At 39.5% G+C, this 22,666-nt stretch overlaps 1 protein-coding gene across 10 annotated transcripts in view; it reads left to right on the top strand.

Annotated features, from left to right (window-relative positions):
- DOCK3 (dedicator of cytokinesis 3) overlaps positions 1-22,666 on the top strand; it is a 272,592-nt gene that overhangs the window by 108,788 nt on the left and 141,138 nt on the right. For all 10 annotated transcript variants that reach the window (XM_089525143.1, XM_089525190.1, XM_089525134.1 and 7 more), the window contains exons 9-12: positions 2,264-2,418; positions 8,283-8,364; positions 13,895-13,955; positions 18,618-18,765. In XM_089525143.1, the coding sequence (XP_089381269.1) occupies positions 2,264-2,418; positions 8,283-8,364; positions 13,895-13,955; positions 18,618-18,765 (446 nt within the window). The remainder of the gene's footprint in view (positions 1-2,263; positions 2,419-8,282; positions 8,365-13,894; positions 13,956-18,617; positions 18,766-22,666) is intronic.

The following is a 22,666-nucleotide window of genomic DNA, read 5'->3' as shown; positions in this document are numbered from 1 at the left end:
TGCCAGAGTTGATCCGCCACATTTCTACTCTTACAGCCTTTAAGAAGGCTCTCAAGACGGATCTCTTCCCAGCAGCCTTCCCAACCTAGCTCCTCTCCCCGTATACTGTGATTTACGTCACTCTGTCTACCAATTCTTTCCTTAATTTTAACAATATTGTATTTTATTGTTTTTAAATGCTGATTATTTAATTTTAATTTTAGTATTGGGATGGGGGGTTGGGAAGGACTAATTTTTAATTTTATTGTATTTTCTATGTATTGTTGTAACCGTCTAGATTCCTTGTGATTGGGCGGGCTATAAGTAAATCATTTATTATTGTTGTTGTTGTTGTTGTTGTTAAAATACACTCATAATACATTCTTTAAAATATACCAGTTAAGGCAGTGGTTCTCAACCTGCCTAATGCCACGACCCTTTAATACAGTTCCTCATGTTGTGGTGACCCCCAACCATAAAATTGCAGTGCCTCCGTTCCTATGACCATCATGTTTCTGATGGTCTTAGGTAACCCCTTGTGAAGAGGTCATTCGAGCCCCAAAGGGGTTGTGACCCTCAGGTTGAGAACCATGAAGTTAAGGAATCGTGATGTAAAATTGACGGAGTAGGCCTGCTAGAAGAGATGTGTCTTCAACACTGTTTTAAGTGCTGTCAGCATATTCTGCTTTTGAATCTCTTCTGGCAGGTCATTCCACAGTCTTGGGGGTAGCAGATGAAAGGCACAGCCAAAATGTATTTACATGTACATAATTCCATGTACATAGTTCAAATTTTAAAATGAAAATTTGATAAGATGTGGTGTTTTTAAAGAAAATTTTAAAAGAATATTTTTTTAATTTTTTAAAATTTATTTTTAAAAAATACCATTTGAATTTTTTAAAAAACCTGTTGCCTCCCCTTTCTTCTCCCACTGAGCATCACCTCAGCATTTTAAAGAGATTGAGGAAAACACCACAGCCTGTATCTACCCAAAGGTAAATGTTTGGGGAGCGGTGGTGTCACCACCCCTTTAGCATTTGCCTGGTATGGCAAGCACCCCCACAGTGATGGTCTTGCTAAGTTTGTAAGTTTGTATCAAATTTCCTTTTATTCTTTTTTTTAATTAATTTTTATTATAAAACATAAAAATATAAAATACATAAGACACAAAAATATTTCAATACAACCATCTTTCCTACTTCCTTAGCTATTTATCTGTTCAAATTAATTGTCCTTATCGTTACAAACTCTTAGTCTCTATCTATTATTAACCACGAATACTAATTCCCCTATAGCTCAACCCAGCTGCCTAACCCACTTGGGATCTAGTTACAATAATACGATACTATTACCGCTTAGGTCTTTTTAAATTATAACCTTTATACCAGACTTAACTTATCCAACCACGTAGTCTTATTAAATACATCTTCTTCTTCTCCAGACTCCACCCTCCGGCTACAAAACTCCAAATTCCAAACCCCCATGCTCTATTATATCCTAATTTTTTCCACACATATATAGCTTTTACAGCTTCAAAATACTCTGCCTCTAATTTACATATTAGTTTATAGAACTTATATTGCCAAGTAAGTATTCCTATCTTAAATACTAGTCCATCAAAACAGTATATCTTTTCCCTTCATTTTCTTTTTGCGTATATGTGATCCAACTATTCCATATTGAGTAGAACTCATCTATTGAGTCATTTTTACAAAGATACGCTAATTTCTCCATCTCATATATTTCCATTAATTTACTTTTCCAGTCATCTAATGTCGGGATTTCTTCATTTCGCCAGAATCTTGCGTAAACAATTCTTGCTGCTGTAGTCATCAAAAACAATATTTTACCATTCACTCGTTCCACATCCTGATTTTCTATTATATTAAGTAGATACATCACTGGGTCAAAAGGTATATTGAAATTTCCTATTTTTAAAATTTCCTCATGAATCATAATCCAAAAGTTTTCTGAGGCTGAGAGTGACTTGCCCAAGGAAAGTCATACTCTTTTCCCCAGAATCATGTATAGTTATCTTGAATTAAATAATATGGGACAAGAGTGTGATTTTGTGATGTCCATTCCCCATTTTTATTACCAACAGTTTTAAGGATACATACTTAAGATCATTTTTAAGAAGATAAACTGTGAGCATTGTATTTAATGCATGGATAAAATTATATTCTGATAGAGGAAGAAAAAGCATCATTTTAACTGCATGTAAGAGTACATATCTCTGAAATATGTGTAGACAAAATAAAGCTCCTTTCTTTTTCCAAAACAGGTAGATACAATCCGTCCACGCCATGGAGAAGCCTGCCGACTGCCAGTACCTCACCACTTTTTTCTCAGTCTAAAGAGTTTTACTTATAATACAATAGGAGAGGATGCAGATGTATTCTTTTTTCTTTATGATGTTCGAGAAGGCAAGCAGATAAGGTAACTCAAAAGCAGATTCTTGCTTTTTCAGGACATGACCTGTTATTCAGAAACATGTCTTCTTTGAATGTTTATAAGAATATTAACATTTATCATGGCGTTCTAGTGAGGTCTTAAAATTAAGGTTCTTCTTTGTGATCTTTATGTATAACATCTATTGCAGCAGTGGGTAAAGTGCAGCCTATGGATCATATACAGTCCCCCCCAAGGCTGTTTTCAGACCCCTGATGATCTACGCACCCATCCACATAAATAAATCAGATTTTTAAAAATTTAAAACATGTTGGAGGTATGTATTGTGTTATACTGTGATCCTCCAAGATTCTATGCAGTATCAGTACCATCCATCCCAGCCCCTGACTCTTGACCTTTCCTGACTGCTGTATTCTACACCTTTAAAGTGACCTTTTAGAGCTGAAAGGCTGTTGATAGGCACAGAAGCCATATGTTTGAATACACAGAAGTCTGCTTGACCACACTTACAGGTTAGTAGACTGTTCTTTTTTAATGAAGTATAGTGTCTAGAATTATATCTCTGAGAGGGAAAATAATGGGAAACTTGTGGCCTTGGTGATGGCATTGTACACCAACTCCCAACATTCTACATAATTGGTTATTATGGCCAGGGATGATGAAAGTTACAATCCAGCAACATCTAGAAGGTCACATTTACTACACACCCACTGTAGCATTTACTCTCACAGTTTTCAGGACCCTTTTATAGAGTCTGATTCACTGTGGATGTAGTATATCTTGCTTTCACTAAGGCCTTTGACAAAGTTCCCCATGACATTCTTGCAAACAAGCTTGTAGAATGTGGGCTAGACAAGGTAACTGTTACATGGATTTGTAATTGGTTGACTGGCTGAACCCAAAGGGTGCTCAACAATGGCTCCTTTTCATCCTGGAGAGAAGTGACCAGTGGGGTCCCACAGGGTTCTGTCCTGGGCCCAGTGCTGTTCAACATCTTTATCAATGACTTGGAGGACAACATTGGGGGCATACTTATCAAATTTGCAGATGACACCAAATTAGGAGAAGTAGCTAATACCCCAGAGGACAGGACCAAGATTCAAAATGACCTGAACGGACTAGAAAACTGGGCCAAAGCTAACAAAATGAAATTAAACATGGAGAAATGTAAGGTACTGCACTTAGGGCAGAAAAATGAAATGCATAGATATAGGATGGGTGACACCTGGCTGAATGAAACTATGTGTGAAAGGGATCTAGGAGTCCAAGTAGACGACAAATTGAACATGAGTCAACAGTGCGATGCGGCAGCTAACAAGGCCAATGTGATTCTAGGCTGCATCAATAGAAGTATAGTGTCTAGATCAAGGGAAGTAATAGTCCCACTCTATTCTGCTGTAGTCAGGCCCCACCTGGAATATTGTGTCCAGTTCTGGGCACCACAATTCAAAAAGGACATTGAGAAACTGGAGTGTGTCCAAAGGAGGGCAACTAAAATGGTGAAGGGTCTGGAAACCATGCCCTATGAGGAAAGACTTAGCGAGCTGTGGATGTTTAGCCTGGACAAGACAAGGTTAAGAGGTGACATGATAGCCCTGTTTAAATATTTGAAGGGATGTCATGTTGAGGAGGGAGTGAGCTTGTTTTCTGCTGCTCCAGAGACTAAAACACGGAACAATTGATGCAAGCTGCAGGAAAAGAGATTCCATCTCAACATTAGGAGGAACTTCCTGACAGTAAAGGCTGTTTGACAGTGGAACAAACTCCCTCGGAGTGTAATGGAGTCTCCTTCCTTAGAGGTCTTCAAACATAGGCTGGATGGCCATCTGTCGGGAATGCTTTGACTTAGATTTCCTGCATGGCAGGGGGTTGGACTGAATGGCCTTAGCAGTCTCTTCCAACTCTATGATTCTATAATTCTATGATTCTAGACCTTTAAGCATCTTGAATGGGTCTGTTCTGCACCCTCTAAATTCTTATTCACCTATAAGTGACCCTTCTTAGGAGTGAAAATCTTGCCCTTTTTTAACCTGTTGCAAGAGATCCAGCAGTAGGGTTGTCCCAGTTCAGGGGATTCTCAAAATACATTTTGCATACATTTCCAAAACAGCTGATCAAGTATTTTGCTTTGAAGTGTTGGGAAATTTTAACTAGTACGGTGATGGTGGGCTTTCCCATCGGATTTGGTATAGATGATGATTAAGACCTCTCTCTCTGTAAGTATGATGGTATATGAATTGATGTTTGGAGATTTTAAGGAACTAATAGGGATGTATAATTCAGTACAGTTGGCCCTTCTTATACACGGATTTGTTATACACGGATTCAAGCATACACGGTTTGAAAATGTTTAAAAAAAGTATAAGTTTCCAATATCAAACCTTGATTTTCCATTTTTTATTAGGGACATCATTTTGCTTTGTCATTATGTCTTATGGGACTTGAGCATACACGGATTTTGTTATACACGGAGGATCTTGGAACCAAACCCCAGCGTATAACAAGGGTCCACTGTATTAGTATTTTATTGATTGTTCAGTTGCATTGTATTATTTTAATGATGTAATCCCGCTTCGATCCTTGGAAGAGGCGGGACATATAAATAATAATAATAATAATAATAATAATAATAATAATAATAATAATAATATATTATTATTATTATTATTATTATTATTATTATTATTATTAGCACCCGAATTTCAACTGTAGATTCTAGACAAGAGATTGTTTATTTTTAATCTTTTAACTAGTGCATGCTGAGCTCCAGGAAATAGAAATATAATAAAAAAAGGAGAGTGTTTTGAATGAACTTACTTTGATATGCAACAGAGGAATATGTGACCAGGCATAACTGTTTAGTTTGGAGAATTTTAAATATTAAAATATAGTACTTCTGCTACAGGCACAGACATTAATATTACTCTCATAATTCTCTTTTTGTAACATAATCTTTGGGCCATTTTGATAGCACAAATTAAATTTAAACAGTACAATCAATATATCATATAAATAGTTCCCACAAGAGAGGATTAAAAGATCAATTGGCCTAAGGCTGATACTGAAAATCAGCTAATTGCACCCCTTCAAATACCTTCAAATAAGTACAAAAAGATATTCATCTGGTGCTAAAATGAGGCCAATGTCAGGGTCAAATGGAACTTATTGATGAAAACATTCAATAAGAGAAGAGGGACAAACAGAAGGGCCACATAATAACAGAATCTCATGGTACCCTTAAGACCAACAGGCTTATTGTTAGATGAGCTTTCATTGTCTATAGTCTACTTCATCTGATTTTTGGAAGTATTATCCAGAATTTCAGGAATATATACAGTACATGTATAACTGAACCATGGAATATAAAGTGGGCTATAATGAAAGCTCATGAGGTGCCATAATGAATCACGTTTTAAGATATCTGTATTATTGCTTCAACAGACTAATATGGCTATTGTTCTTGAAGCTCCTTTATAAGACTCCACACTTGATAAACAAAAATGACAGCATTTAGGCACTGATTATAGACAAAGTTAAGTATAGATTGTGATGACCAAGATAACTACAACAATATTATTGGCATCAGTAGTGTTGGTGTAAATTAGTTTTTCCCTTAAAGAACGTAGAGAAGTCATATTGTTAAAGTAATAATTTATTTAAGATGTTTTCAGCTTTTCCAAAATACATCTAAAACCAAATCCACTCAAGGACTTTGGTGTATTTAAGCAAATTATGCTTGAGTATCATTTTGCTGAATTGACAGCTATAAGCATATGATGAAGGCACATCTAGTTGCCCATCCAAAGAGAATTCAGTCAGCACCTATACTGTTTTAAGCAGGATGCACATCTCGATTCACAATCTTGGGTAACTAGTCATGCACTCTTATCTAAATTGTTTCGTTCTTGAGTATATATGTCTGATGTTTTGCCCTTTGGGCAAATACATAAATAAATGTTATTTTTGTAGTTGCTGTTGTTGTTACTACCTCCAAGTCTATCTCGTAGGGGACACTTAAGGGAAGACGTTGGATGATTTTCTCTTAGTATGGGCACTTTCATGATGGGAGAGGTGTCCTGAAAGGTATTGGAATTCTGAGCTGTTTAACACCTTATAAGTTAAAATCAAACTTTGAATTTGCAGTTGGAAACATGCCATCAATGAGAGCAGCCAGGCCTGATTAGCTCTTACATGATAAGAGCTTCTGATACCTGGGATCAATCTGGTTTCTAAATTCTGCACTAGTTGCATTTTGGACCTTTTTTCAAATGGAGTCCCATATATGCAGTATGTTACAGTAATCTAATCTAGGGGCTACCATGAGATATGAATTTGTCTCAGACAACCTGCCTTATACATCATTATCACAAAATGTCATTTTCCAAAGTAAGTTAAATCCACATCAGTGAATTAGATTTACCGTGTGTGTGTGTGTGTGTGTGTGTGTGTATTGAAATTCTAACCATATGTTCAAGATCAAACCTACTATGAGGCTTGATTAGACAGTTGCCTCAAATGGCAGAGCATGGAGACTGTAAATGTTCTGTTTCTGCCTGTTGCTATTGTGAGTCCTAAGAGGGATTGGAACAGGAGGACGTGCACCATAGCCTGGACTCAAGAGGACAGGGGTCCTCCACCCACTTTAGGAGGCCAGTAGGAGTTTGATTTTCTCACTAAGGCAAAGCTCCTTTTGCCAGCCAACCATCCAGGCAGTGGAACTGAGGAATTCTGACCCAGGGCAGATTACAATCAGGTACTGGAATCAGGGAAATTCAGTGTCTGGTCCTCGGAAGACACTGACACAGTAGAAGATGTACTACTGGCTGAGGACCTAGCAAGACCATCTCCTCCCCAACAGTGAGCAGGCTAAGCTGTGCAGAAGAGTCCTCAGCAGCAGCACACCCCCATTTCCTGTTGTCCAAAGCCTGCCTTTGTGTATGTGACCTCTTTGTTTCATGAGGTGCTCTAGGAGATGGCAAGAACCAAAGAAAGCAGAGGTGGATTTCACAGGAGATGCTGGCAAAGACTTAGCTGGTTGGGCTTGTTGGGAGTAGGGTGGTGGTGCTGAATCTTCTCACAGGCTTTTGGGAGTCATGATGGAAGTACACTGGACTGGTACTGAGATAGATTGGAGAAGGGTTTCCCCCCCCCCCCCTTTTCATCCTTGTACTCTCCACATTATCAACTTTACCAACTTTAATTTTCAGCCCACCTTATCCCCAAAACTGGGACTTGGAGGGAAGCGTTTTTAAAAAAATAGATATTGCTGTTCACCATTCCTGTCTCCTCCTACACACACACACACACACACACTGCGCATATATGCCTGGCTTTTGTGCATTTGGCCTAAGGCTAGGAGTAGCTGAGGAAGGCACATCTCTCCACATTTCTTTCTTTCAAAGGTTTGGCTTAGTACAATCTTGCCTGGGGATTCATCAATTCATTAGGGCTCATTTATAATCCTATTGCTTACCTTTGGCTGATCTCTCAGGTTGTGCATGCCTGTGCCCAGGAATTACCTGCTTGACATATTCTATTGTCTTCTAGATGGCTTGAACTACATCTCCCATTTCCCCCAGCCAGACTGATTACCTAGTTTGTACTCCAATATGTTTGAAAGGTAGCTGGCTAGGAAAGGCCACTTTAAGATGTATGTTAGTGCATTTTTCTATTTTGTTATCTTTGGTGTGGTTCAGGCTTTATGTAGTCACTGCAGTTTGTTTATAATATCTTCAATGTTATTCCAGGATTTGCTAGAGGGGCAAATGGGGGGGGTGGAGAGGAGAACACTGTTTTGTCATTCACCTCAGGCAGAAAAATGTTTTAAGTATGTTACATAGTATGTATATATGGTTGGTAACTCAATATGTTTCATTTATTTTGCTTTTCAGTGAAAGGTTTCTCGTAAGATTAAACAAAAATGGAGGACCCAAGAATCCAGAGAAGATTGACCGAATGTGTGCACTTTTTACAGTATGTAACACTTTTTTATTTTCTTTGCCATTTATTGAACTTTTGGGGAAGACTGAGGCTTGATTCAGATGTTTGCTCAAACTGTGCAGTATTTTCTTTATTTTTGTTACCATGGGAAAGATCTCACACCATAGTTTGGGATTCCAGAGATCAAATAGGCAAAAAAGCAAAACCTGTTTTTAGCTTCTTGTCTAATTATGTTTTCATGTACTCAGAACTCACCTTCTTCATTAATTAGAATACTCTCGTTTTCATGGTGCAACACCTTTTTGTAATGGAACAGCTGCCTCATGAGATAGAGCAAATGTACCCACTGTGGTTTTTCTTTTGTCTGTGAATTTAAACTGTGATTTGCAAAACAAATATTTTCACACTGGTTTCAGCTCTTGGTCCATTGCTCCATGGAGATTATGTATTGCCTTGGATGGGAGCCAAGGCCAAATAAGCACAATACTCATGAATTGGGATGAAGCAGCTACATCTTTATTTAACACAATTAAAACAACCAAAACATAGGGTTGGCTTCAATGCATGAGGTCTGGATCTGTCATCCATCAACCCCTGGATGATCCCAAGTGCTTGGTCACAGCCAAGCTTTGGGATGACAAGGGACAGACTGGTTAACCTCTCAACTGTTCTCTGGAAATCGCTCATGTGATTGAGCTCATTTCCGCATATGCGACTGTTCACATCTCCGTCCCTTGCCAACGGGGGACGCTGCCTCGATGGTGCCCCCGCAATGGCAACACTGCATTGCTCTCAGCACCCCCGTGTCTCCACTGGACTCCCGATCCAGTGCTATGCAGACCTAGAAACCACGCCCACCAGATCCTAGACCTATGCAACCGCCCTTGAAGTTGTGCCAGCAACCCTGTAACCAAAGAGGGAGGAAGGGTGGGCGAGCAGAGAGAATAATGGTGCCGTCCAGAGCGCCTTGTGGCCTAATATAGGCCTATCCTCCCATGAGAGGCCAGGATAGGGCGGAGAGCCCGCCTCTCAGCCTCCCGCCCAATCACAGACAAGGCCATGGGATGATGCTGCCCAATTGGGAGGCACTTCCGCCCCCCTCCCGGAGAACACTGGGACATGTACTCCCAAGTGGTAGTGCGGAAGTGCCTCCCTCTCCGCCCGCCGCTGGCCAATCTGCAGCCTGGGTCGCCTGCAAATGGGCTTCTCGGGGCTGTGCTGCGCGGGGGAGGGGCATGGCCAGCAAGCCACGGCTCTCCCCTCGTGGCAACCGGGCCATCCCGCCGAGGTGGGTGGCCTCCTTTGTGGGCTAGATTGTGTTCAGACATTGGTTGAACTGCACATAACACTGTTGATTTGTTTAGATGAATTACCAATCTAAACATAGCAATAGCCAGCAGAGAAGTATTCAGGGCTATTCTGGGGAGCCATGCTACAATCCTGGGTGGCCAGCTTAAATGACTTAGGGGAGAGATGCCCTGCATTATAGTCCCAAAAGTTGAAGCCATGGAGTTTTGCAACAGGATGCTGCTATGAGTAAGCAGGAAAAGCTCAGAAGTTGTTTAAGTCATATAGGAGTAACTTTGTTCTCTATTACTTCATTCTTCAAGAGTTTCATGCACAATTTCCTTTCACTGTCAGGCACACATCATCATGACAGACAAGTTGAATTCCAAAATGCCTATGACTGTGAGGAGACAGACTCCAAGAATGATACAGTGTGGCTGATATTGTTTGAAGAAATAGGAAAACCCTCATTTACTTTCTGGGCCATGATTCTTAGCAACCAAAACACACAGCTGAACACCCCAGTTGCAGAAATTTGGCTTGATTTTTTTTAATTTTAATTTTTTTTTTTTATTGCCCACAGTTTCTTAAATTGAATCTTCCAGATACAGCATATTAATAATACAGACTGTCTCTCTGGGGATTTTGTAAGCAATTGATATTCTAACATTAGAGTTGAGGCTGAAGGCAGGTAGCCAACATTAAAGGCCATCTTGTCCAGATAGACCAGTTGATTTGTTAATAGGCACAGTGCACTGCAGAACTGTGTCATGCTGTTTCACTGCTTTTAATTATCTAATTCTCCAATTTATTAATTAATGGTGTACCCCTTTATTAATGAAGAGTTCACCGAAGACATTGCTGTGAAGACTGAAGAATCTGCCAGGCAGACTAATGAAGACCTAGTGCTTCAGCATTTTGACAGACTTCTATTCCAGCAACCCTTTTCAGTGACTGTTGTGACTTAGGCATGATTCTGGAATGTTTTGAGGAGGATGCTGAAGCAGAGGCAGAAGACAGCCCAAAGAATGTACTTCATTAGTGTTTCAGATTATTTAGGCTCTGAGGAGCTTCAGTGGCTTCTCCTGACTTTTCAGCACAACACAGCACTGAAGCTTCACAAACTAGTCAGACTTTGCTCAGAAATCAAAACTTCCCTGACAGGGAAGTCATAGAACTGAATTTACAGAACCTGAGAAGAGCAGATGAAGACAGAGGGGGTCTTGGATATGCCTAATCCACAGGATTGCCATGACTTGGAGTGGACTCGAGGGTAGTTAACAACAACAAATCAGTTCATCAAACCTGTGGTTAAAGCAAAATGTAGTTTAGTGTTATGTGGAAGCATGGCCAACACAGCTGAGTTAAATAAACTATGGTGGTGTACAGACCACCCCTTTGGGGTGGCCTGCACCCTCCCCTTTCCCCGATGGATCAGGGCCTCAGCTGCCACAGCGGCAGCCCTGAGGCCCCGATCCGCCACTTTTCCAGGCCGCGGGGAAGCGGCAAAAGGCTGCTTCCCCGCAGCCTGGAAAGGGGTGTCCTTGGGGCTTCATGCCCCAAGGACACCCCGACAGTGGCAGGGGAAGGGAGAAAGGGGCCAGTTAATTTCTCCTTTGTGTCGCTGGCACAGCTGTGTAAAGGCTGCACCAGCAACACAAAGGAAGGAGCTCCATTTCGAAACTCCTTCCAGCGCCGCTGAAAGGGCGCCACAGGCACCCTTCAGCAGCACCAAGATGTCACGTCTGCCCCATTTGGAGTTGGCGCAGCCGTGATGTCATAATGGCGGCGCCCATGTAGAAAGGGCGCCGCCATTACAACGTACTAGGATTGTGGGACATCTGGAAAGGATGCCCCGAGGCAACCCTAATACGCGTGCAGGCCGGCGCAAAGCGCCGGTCTGTACAGCGCCTATGTTACATCTGAAACCAGATAAAAATGTAATTTAAAAATATTCTCTGTATTGAGAATAATAATTATATGTTAAAGCTGTATGACATGTTAGTTTTTAGTTTGCTTACAGTGTGTTCAGCGGTAATGGAGCAGTAGTACATTTAAAATCAGCTTTTAAAATTGAATGGGGAAACACTCTTTTTCCTGCTGCACTTGTCTGGCATTTATTGTGGCCATTATTTCTAATGAAGCATGAAATTAGGATGGTGTTTTGATGTCTTGTATATGTTTGTAGACAAACATAGCTTGCAAATGTTGCTACAGTGAGGGAAATAATTAGTTAACCTATATTTAGCGTAGCCAGTACTAAGAGGAGTTGAATAAGTGTGTTCTGACTTAGATTTTCAATAAATGGATAGAAACTGTGTTTTAATATTTTATGTATATAAAAGATACCATTTTTCTATGCTATTGTATTTAATGAGACTTGAGCATCCATGGATTTTTTTTTATCCACGGGAGGTCCTGGGACCCAACCCCAGTGGATACCAAGGGCCCACTGTATCTTTATTGGTGTTCTGATCCCATTATTTGTGGCTGAAAATGTATTATTTCCCAATGATGGTTCATGGACCAAATGGAGTGGGGTAGGGCTCACTCTAGAATTTAGAGGACAGTCTACAAGCCACCTGTAGTGTCTTTACAACAGTGTTGGGTTGCTAGTGCACATTTGGGGAGCAATACAGAAAATATCATGTATTTTGTTTCAGGATAATTCTTATAATTCTTTTTGGCATGATCTTGTGGTTTATCCAGATACAGGGTTTTTTACTTGTCTGATTTCTGATATTTGACTACCAAAGTCATTTGCTCACCCACCTCTACTGTTACTAACATGCATATGCTCTTTCATAGCAAGAACAAAGGTAATTTATAGAAGCTAATTGCTTTTGCCACAATTGTACAGGTGTGAAATGTCTGGGCATGCTGAAGCCACAAAATACCTGTTCAATCTTTGTCCGAAAGATTAAAATTTGGGGAAATTAAAATTAATTGAAATCTACATTTTTTTTCTATAGGATACTGCCTTTGCGTCTGTAAACTTCAGGTGGTCTAAGTGAGGCAGCACATCTGGCTAAAGTTATGGCTAAGCCTGGTTGTTCAGTCATATAACTCTATCCTTAACTATTTCTGTTTTCTACTTGTTTCCATATTCTGTTCAAAGTGATGGTGCTAGCCATTAAAGACATAATATCCTAGGACTTTAGGAACCACTTGTAAGCCATCTTGAGATTTAGACGAGTTTTGGTTACCCTATTCTGTGTCCTCATGGAAATATGGCTGGTAGGCATGAAAGCAGTTCTTTATCCATGATGACACAAAAAAGATGATATGGCCTGGGTGCAGAGAATAAGATCCCTATCCCAGCCTTCCAGCAGGAATTTAATGCATTTTTGAAGAAAGCTGTGGTTGAAGATCCACAAATTCTACTTGTGTTTTGATCTCCTCTGTCGAGTGTGTCAAGCTCTAGCCTTCCTCACCAACTTGGTTTCCACTATATTGGCCTTTGTTGTTACATGATATGTTATAGATTATTTTTAGTTACATTGAATATAGTTCTCTATTTAACAGCAGGATATGAATTCATTAAGTAAATGTGTTCATTAGTTTCTTATTAAAGCTAAACGTTTCTGCTGTTCAATATGCAATACTGTACATCACAGATAACCTAGAAGATGTTACTGTTGGGTATACTGTATTTAGCATGAAAGACCAAGATAGTGCTGATACACTGTGCTAGCACAATGGTCCATTATGCTAGCTAGCATTTGCACATTTCCGGGATCATACAACAGTGTTAAGGGAAGGCAAGCCAAGTGGTAATCAAGGATTACTTTGTCTTTTCATGGCCATCACTGATGGCTTTTCCCCCTTTTGCTGTTATTGCACCACCTCCTATGCTGGCAGAGTTATCCATTCATTATGCATCAACAGAATTTTGGCTCAAAAAGTATAGACGCTTTCACATCATTTAAACAATAATTACAGAGATGTAAATTTTCACTTATTTTGTTCTTACATGCAAAAACAAATCATTTCAATTGTTTTCTCCCTGCTGTGTGAGAATATAGGGCTTTCTGCCATTTTTACTACTATTCACACTTAATTTTTTCAATCAATTTTTAAAACTTAATTTGTGCAAAAAATGGGATTACAAATCTGCAATGAAAAAAAATGTTTTTGTTTCTTTGTCCTGATCTTCATATTGTCAATGTATATGAAAGTTAGTTTTACACATATGTAGCTTTCTCTTTGTAAGTGCTATATATTCTAATGAAAGTATTGTAGAAGTTGATATTTATATTTTTCCCCAATTTGTTAGGATCTCAGCAGCAAGGATATGAAGAAAGATTTGTACATTGTTGCTCAAGTAATCCGATTAGGTACAGTATGCTTTACTGAATACTGTTAAGATCTTTACTCAAAATTAAAACAATGTATGCTTTGTATATGAGATATATTCCATGTTTGTACCCCTTTCTCCTTCTTTTCTTTCAAGAACTACCATTTATTTATTTATTTATACCATGAATAACCAGATTGTGTCCTATGCAACAAATGTTATTTTGTGTTGTTCTTTGTTCTACTTTTCATTGTGTAATTTTTTAAAAATCAAAATGAAAAACATTATTAAAAAGGAAATATCAGCATAGAAGAATTCACATTGTTTATTAATAGTAATAATTAACAGTCATTTGGGACAGAAGCTTCTATCAAGACATTTTTGGGTGAAATGAGCCTTAAGTATTACAGCAATCTGACCTCTGCAACAGATCAGCTTTTTTAGACCTGCTCAGTAATTAGCCCTTTGGATTTGAATATATTGCAAAACATTAATTTTATATTAGAAAAATCTTTGACATTGGTGGGTGAACATGTTCTTTCAAATTTTATCCTTACAACTTGGAATGAAACATAGCTGTTTAATTCAACAGGTGGTCAACATGGCTGGATCTTACATAGTTTTTTGTTGTCAACAGCTGTCAAGTCACTTTGACTTATGGTGACCCTATGAATGAGAGAGCTCCAGGTCACCCTGTCATCAACAGCCTTCCTCAGGTCTTGCAGACTCAGAGCTGCCACTTCTCTGATTGAATCTATACTTCTAGAGTATGGTCTTCCTCTCTTCCTACTGCCATTCAGCTTACCAAATAGTAATTCTGTCTTTTCATTATATGGCCAAAATACAACAGCCTCAGACTTATAGAGAAAGATCAAGCTTCATTTGTAGTGGAACCCATTTATTTGTCTTCTTTTCAGTGCCTGGCTCAATGCTATGGAATTCTGGGAGATGTAATTTTATCCTGTTAGAACTCAAAGACACAGCTGAGTTTGTCTGAAAAATAAGTATGCAAAGACATCTTGTAGCACTGTTGAGACTAACAGAAAGAAAGAAGCGGGTAGCATGAGCTTTCATAGAATAGAGCCTGCTTCCTTAGATGCATGGAGAAGTAGGATCAAGTCTAGAAAAGCTCTTGCTACCAGCTTCTTCCTTTCAGTTTGTCTCAAGTATGCTACAAGATCCCTTTGCATACCTGTTGTTGTTGTTAACTGCCGTTGTCTTCAACTTATGCAATCATATGAATGAGAGATCTCCAAGTTACCTGTCATCAACAGCCCTGGTCAGGTCTTGCAGACTCAGGGCTGTGGTTTCCTTGATTGAGTTTATAGGGAGCCAGCTTGGTATAGTGGTTTGAGTGTTAAACTATAACTTTAATCCTGGCTCAGCCATGTAAACCCACTAGGGGACCTTGAGCAAGTCACACTGTCAGTCTCAGAGGGAGGCAAAGGCAAACCCCCTCTGAAGAAAATTTCCAAGAAAACCCCATGATAGGTTCACCTTAGGGCTGTGATGGTGAACCTATCCTGACTTCTGTCAGCCTCTGCTATCTCATCCACCCTGTAGCCACTTTGAAGTAGAGGGTATTATACCACCCGACCAGGAAATATTAACTGTTGTCATTTCCTTGTAGGAATGCCTGCTTGCAGATAGTTTGCTGCTTAGCGTGAACAAAAGATTAAGCGTTAACCCTTTCTTTTAGAAATTAGACATTGTGCTTTTTGTGTCTTTATTCATGTACAGTGGAACCTTGTTACCTACTGGGGTTTGGTCCCAGGATCCCCCGTGGATAACAAAATCCGTGAATGCTCAAGTCCCATTAAATATAATGGCAAAGCAAAATGGAAAATCAAGGTTTACTATTAGGAATTTATACTTTTTAAAAATATATTTTCAAGACGTGGATGCTTGAATCCATGGATAAAAAATCTGTGGATAAGGAGGGCGAACTGTATATCAGAAATGGGCAGAATGACACCCTGGGGTTCATATAGCCTCCAAGGCTATTTCTGTGGGCTCTGGTTGCATTTGTCTAGCAAAAAGGTTGAATTGTCTGTGGTAGAAAGCCAGCATGGTGTAGTTGTTTGAGTGTTGGACTATGATTCTGGAGATCAGGATTCGATTCCAAGCTCGGTCATGAAACCCACTGGGTGACCTTCGGCAAGTCACATGCTCTCAGTCTCAAGGAAAGGCAATGGCAAACCTCCCTTGAACAAATCTTGCCATGAAAACTCTATTATAGGTTCATCTTAGCATCGCCATAAGTCAGAAATGACCTGAAGGCACACAACAATAACAACAAGAACAAGAAGTCTCTAGGAGCGGTGATTTGCCTTTTAAATAATATGCAGGACCTGTTTGCACTGTTTAAGATAATCGTATCCATTTTTAAAAGCAGAAGTGAAGTGCAAGCCATTTCTAGTTGTTTAAAACCTTTTTGGACAATTTTTTTGCATTCTGCATGAATTCTGATGGGTCTCACATTAAAAGCTCATTTCCCTGACTCATTAAGTTGCCCACCCCTGTTATGTAATTATGAGTTGTTGCCCATCACTGCAGTGTTTGCTTTACATGCAAAATGCTCCCCTTTTAATTCCAGGATCTCCTGTTAAAGCAGCTAAAGAAGTAGGACTGAGAAAGATCTCTGTTTTAGACTCTGAAAAAATGCTACCAGTCAGAATAAACAGGGCAATTTCTAGCCACAGAGCATCATCCCCCCCCCCCCCCCGCCACCTGTTGCACAGAAGTTTTGGCAAACTGAGTAGGGTGATCTGAGCCCACTGGCAACAATCTACTTGATAAGGTATATTGTGTGTATGCACCTTTCAGTTTCCTGTTGACTTTTGGCAGCCCCATCGGTTTCCAAGGGTTTTCTTAGGCACAGAATATTCAGAGGTGGTTTTGCCCGTTCTTTCCTCTGAAATATAGCCAACAGCACCTGGTAAAGTCAGCCCTCCATATCCACAGATTTTTTTTTATCCCCGGATTCAAGCATCCACAGTTTGAAAATATCTTTAAAATATATAAATTCCAAAATACAAACCTGGATTTTGCCATTTTATACAAGGGACACCATTTTATTGTGCCGTTGTATTTAATGGGACTTGAGCATCCACAGATTTTTGTTATCCACGAGGGGTCTTGGATCAAAATCCCAGCAGATATAAAGGGCACACTGTATTCCCTGGTAGTTTTCTATCCAAGAGCCTTGTCACATTACAAAAGAAAGATGAGAGGCAATGAAATAGAAGCGGCTTTCTGATTACATCCTTATATGCCCTCAAACACATCCGTTCTGTTTCCAAGCTCAAGAATTGTAAACACATGCCTTTTGTCCTGCTGGGAAAATCCGTTTGGCAAAAACCATGCTTTTACAAACATCTCCCTCTGGAGGGAGAATGGAAGTACTATGATGTTATGTGGGGTGGTAAGCAGAAAGCTATTTCTATCTCACTGTCTCTTGTCTTTCTTTTATAATACGATAAGGCTCCATGTACCAACCAGAGGTAACTCTCCTTAGCTTCCAAGATCAGATGGGATCTGGTGCCTTAAGTGAGTTTATATTACACAAGTTACAATTTAGTCTAGGACTAATGTTCATTGTTTTCCAATGGATAAATCTTTGTGGTATTACTTTTCAATAGAATGGACATAATTGAAGGAAAAGAGCAGTAGTGTAAGGAGGGAACCTCCATTATTAGGCAGTGTTCAATTCAACCTATTACTGCAGTTTGCACTGTTGGGGACTCTTTAGGAAATTCCCACACCTGAAATTCATGGTTGGAATGGCAGCAGTAGTGGTAATTAAAATCACTTTAAGATGCAGAGCTCTTCTGATATAGTGAAGGCATGTATGACTTTGACTTAATGTATTTTCTATTGCTAGGACTTCACTCCTGTGTATTTTAGTCCAACAGGTCATAGACTTAAGAATACTTGTTGCAATCTGCATTATCTGATTCTCTAGATATTTTTGACTAAACTAAATTTATGGAAGCAAATGTCTGCTGTTTTAAAGGACATGTTGCAGTTAGCCCACTATACCCGCGGATTCTGCATCCATGGATTCTACCATCCATGGCTTAAAAATACCCCTCCTCCCAAAAAATCCAAAAAGCAAACCTTGATTTTTTTCCACTTTTTAAATACGGAACACCATTTTACTTTGCCATTGTCTATAATGACACTTGATTATCCGTCGGGGGGGCAGAACCAAACCTCAGCAGATACCAAGGGCCCACTGTATTTTAGAATAAAAGAAGAACATTTTCTGATTAGTTTTTTTAAAATTAACTATTTAGGGTTTTAGGGTTTTTTAATGATCAGAAGTATAATTTCTGCAGAATTGTCATAGGAAAATAACTTACTTTTCACCCATAACACATAAGCTCTCTGAAACATAAAAATTCCTACTAATGTAATATTACTGTGGTGTATATGCAAGTTAGTGTTTTGTGATAGTTGAGCTGATTAAATTCTTGATATTCCTCGTCTTATTCACTTATGTACTGGAACAGCAATGGCTGGTTATAATAAATATGCTTGACTCTTTTTTTTTAAAGTGGCAAATGGTAAATATGAATTAAAAATGAAAAAGAGAAAATTATTTATTAGCAGTCATTTATTTATGAATTAGATGAAAAAGAAATATCTTTCAAGCTGAGAATGGAAGCTGTGTTGTAATGCTAGTACCTATTTGTTCTAGGCCGTATGTTACTTAATGACTCAAGAAAGGGTCCATCTCATCTGCATTACCGGCGTCCCTATGGCTGTGCAGTATTGAGTATCATGGATGTAATTCCATCAATATCTGAACTCAAAGAAGAGAAGGATTTTGTTCTCAAAGTTTACACGTAAGTTATTTATTGCATAAATAAATGAAAATGACATGAACTGTTTATGCTAGATCAGAGATATTTTCAAACAGGTATATAAAATATGATTCTTTTATGTGGTTCTCTGTGACTCTGGCTGCATCTGCACTGCAGAAATAATCTGGTTTGACACTAACTTCCATGGCTCAGTGCTATGGAATTCTGGGAACTCTAATTGATAAGGTTCATGAAGTGGACTGTGGCTTCTTAATAAAGCACCCAATGCCCAATTCAATCATTATGGATGCTGCCCAAAAGATATAAGGGAGAATACCATTCAACCCCTGTGGATACAGAAATCCATAAACACAGTCAGTAACAATGGGCAGAAAGTTTTCAGTGTAGCAGTTTTCAGTGTAACTCCAGACTACAAATTACATGGCATGTATTGACACATTCCATCATTTTATCTGGGGGAAAACGATGCCCTTCCTAATCAAACCACCAGATGCCTATAAATGTACCATCTGTATTTTCCAAACTGAAGCACACAGATTAGTGGGTCAACAGACAAAACGTCTGCAAGGCATCCCTTAGATTTTGAAGCAGAAACTCTGGCAAGCATATTATGCTTTTGGAGGCATGCATGGCTTGGTTATTTGAGTTTGGAGTCTGAAGCACATTCCATAGTGGAGGACTTGTCATTTGATGAGGTCTGTCTGTTGAATTTAGACATCAAGAGCAAGCTTTATCACAACCAACTGGTTCAAATGAAGAAGAGAAAAATGGTAATTAATACTTAAGGTTTTCAACCTGCTCAAGCCCATTAGTCATGGTACTGGTAATAGTCTTCTCACCACCAACCCCACTGTTTCTCTCACTCTTCTGAGCATCCATCTCAAGCATATTTTGCTTTGAAGTGCATTTCCATACAATCTAAGGACTGTTCCTTTTTTAAAAAAAGTAAGGAGAGTCTTCTAAGAAGGGCTTTTTACTCCCAGACAATATCATCCACCTTCAGTCCCTCACTGCAGTCATGCCCATTAATAGACAGACAATCCCACTTTTCCCATGAGTAATCCAATATTATCTTGGATTCTTAAATTCTCAATATCATATTCTGAGGCTATACCATAGAATTTGAGCAGCTCACTGAATTAGAAAAATGATACTCCACTTCCCCAGAAAAGCTTGATAAACTGTACTGTTGTCTGCTTTCCAGTCTTTCTGACTTATGGCAACAACCCGATTGCATGAATTCATCCAGAAAAGGTGACCCAAAAACGCAACTTAGGTCCCAAACACATTGCAGAAATAATCCAGTTTGAGACTGCTTGAACTGCCCTTGCTCAATAGTAGGGAATTCGGGGAACTGTAGTTTTGTGAGACATCTAGCCTTCTCTGTCAGAGAGCTCTGGGGCCACAATTAACTACAATGCCCAGGATTCCCTAACACTGAGCCAGGGCAGCTAAAGAGGTCTCAAACTGGATTATTTCAGCAATGTGTTTGGGACCTAAGTTGTGTTTTTGGGTTACCCTTGCTGGAAGAATTTATTCAATTGGGATGTTGGCGTAATGGATTATATGTTGACTGATGTAATAAGCAATAAGTATCGCAGGCCAGAAGAAGGGGCTTTGCCGGTGTATTGCGAGGCTCCACAGTTAACCTAAGTTTCTATAGTTTTATGTGGTTTTTCAGGCTATGAGGCCATGTTGTAGAAGAGTTTCTTCTTGAGGTTTTGCCAGCTGCTGTGGGTGGCATCTTTAGAGAATGCTGGCATGAAAGTGAGTGGGGTATATATACTGTTGGTTGAGAGAAGTGATTTATATGTTAATCTGTGTATTATTCTGTTGTTGAATGGCAAGGCCTCAGGGTGTCTTCTTAATTAACGATCCATTGTCTGCTGGGAAAACCCTCATCCTGGGTGGTTTTCATTTGCATTTGTTTGGTCTTAGAATCATAGAATTGTAGAGTTAGAAGAGACCACAAGGGCCATCCAGTCCAACCCCATTCTGCCATGCAGGAACTCACCATCAAAGCTTACTCGACAGATGGCCATCCAGCCTCTGTTTAAAGACCTGCAAGGAGGGAGACTCCACCACACTCTTGATTTTGGTGTTTTTCAGGACTGGTAGCCAAACATCATTTACTTTAAGGGTTTCTTCTTTCCTGTTGGAAGTTGTCCAGGTGTTCAAGATTAACATGTAAATCTCTTCCTCTCAACCAACAGTGTGTATATTAATATAATATAATATAATAAATATAATATAATATAATATACCCTACTCTCTTCCATGCCAGCATTCTCTGAAGATGCCAGTCACAGATGCTGGCGAAATGTCAGGAATAAGTTCTTCTAGAATAGCCTGAAAAGCCCAGCCTGAAAAGCCCAGAAAAAACTATGGATGCCGGCTGTGAAAGTCTTCTACTTCACAAATCTGTATTACATTCAGCTGTATTCCATATCTGTATTACTACTAATACTAATACCAATAATAATCTGTATTACATAAAGCTTTCATTTTAAACAATACTGGTTTTTAAAAAGTATTTTTAGATGAATCTGTACATCAAAAGGAGTATATTAAAAACTATTGAAAGCCAAGCTGAATAAGGAAGTTTCACAGCCTGCATTAATTTCAGAAACAAATTGCTTTCTACAAACTTCTTTGAAAACGATCTGGAGAAGGCTTCTCTGCATGCTTTCAGATAGTATCAGATAAATAAATCTAAAATTGTCTTGCACTGTATCTGAACAGTGGTCAGTTTTGTTTCCTCTGATTGTTGATGGTTGTCAGAGGTCTCAGAGAGTTTTTCATGCTTTTGCTATCCAGTGTAGAGGTGTCAGGGATTTAAAGTGCAATGATATGCATGTATTCTAACATTAAGATATGGATCTATTAAGAGTTAATATAGGCCCAGTACAGACGGGCATTTTGCAGTGTCCTTCTGGCAAACTAGGGCTAGATGAGGCTGGGCATTTGGATGCCTAGTAAACCTAGTCCACGAAAACGCCGCTCTCCACATGGGTGGTGCCATTATGGCACAAGTGTTGTGCAGTAGTCCTATATTGCTATGTACTGTATACGTATTATCCTACTTGAGAGTATGTATTTTCCCTGGAAGAAGATTAACCATCCATTATGAAGCCAAGCCCTCCCTCCAGTCCATCTGCCTTGGTCCAGGCCTTGCAGGTAGAGAGGAACTGCTGGACCTCTTACCCTTTCCCTCCACCACTCCCTTCTCCTTCTGTGTCATGTCTTTTTAGATTGTAAGCCCGAGGGCAGGGAACCGTCTAACTAAAAATATTGTATGTACAGCGCTGTGTAAATTTACAGCGCTTCATAAATAAAGGTTAATAATAATAATAATAACAGTCCCCAAACGGCGCTGGCAGAAAGTGACACAATCGGCGCACGCATGCCAATCATGCCCCTTCCAGAAAGCTGCTATTTGCAGGTTCTTTTTGCTCCTGGGAGGGAGCACATCATTGCCACGTCATTTGGTGGCTGCAGCAACAATGCGGGGCAAACAGGGGCAGCACGGAGCTGCCCGTCCATTGAGCCCCATAGGCACCTTTTATGAATCACAAAAAAAATTCACAAAGTTTAGCTGTTAAAAATAAAAGACTATTGAAACACGATTTTGCAATAATTTAGGGGGAAATATTGTCTACCCTTCCCATCTAGGGCCCTTAGATGGTTTGATTTACTAGTCAGCCTCATCTTTTGCTTGCCATCATCTGCTTCTCTGCCACAAATATTTTGACATGTCAGATGTGGGCTCTTTCCTCATTAATTTGGGGAAATTATACTGCAGTGTAAAGTATTTAAAAAGAATTGGTTGCTTGTTTCTACTGTTGTCCAGTGGTGTTGGAAAGCCTTGCCAGAGGTCCTGGGACATCTGTTCCTAGTGAGTGTATTTGTGGATTAGCGTTCA

Source organism: Sceloporus occidentalis, unplaced genomic scaffold (assembly GCF_023333645.1).
Source record: "Sceloporus occidentalis isolate IW3139 unplaced genomic scaffold, rSceOcc1.0.p SCAF_1, whole genome shotgun sequence".
Classification (NCBI taxonomy): domain Eukaryota; kingdom Metazoa; phylum Chordata; class Lepidosauria; order Squamata; family Phrynosomatidae; genus Sceloporus; species Sceloporus occidentalis.
Note: the sequence above shows the minus strand (reverse complement) of the source record. Positions and strands in the feature narration are given on the sequence as shown.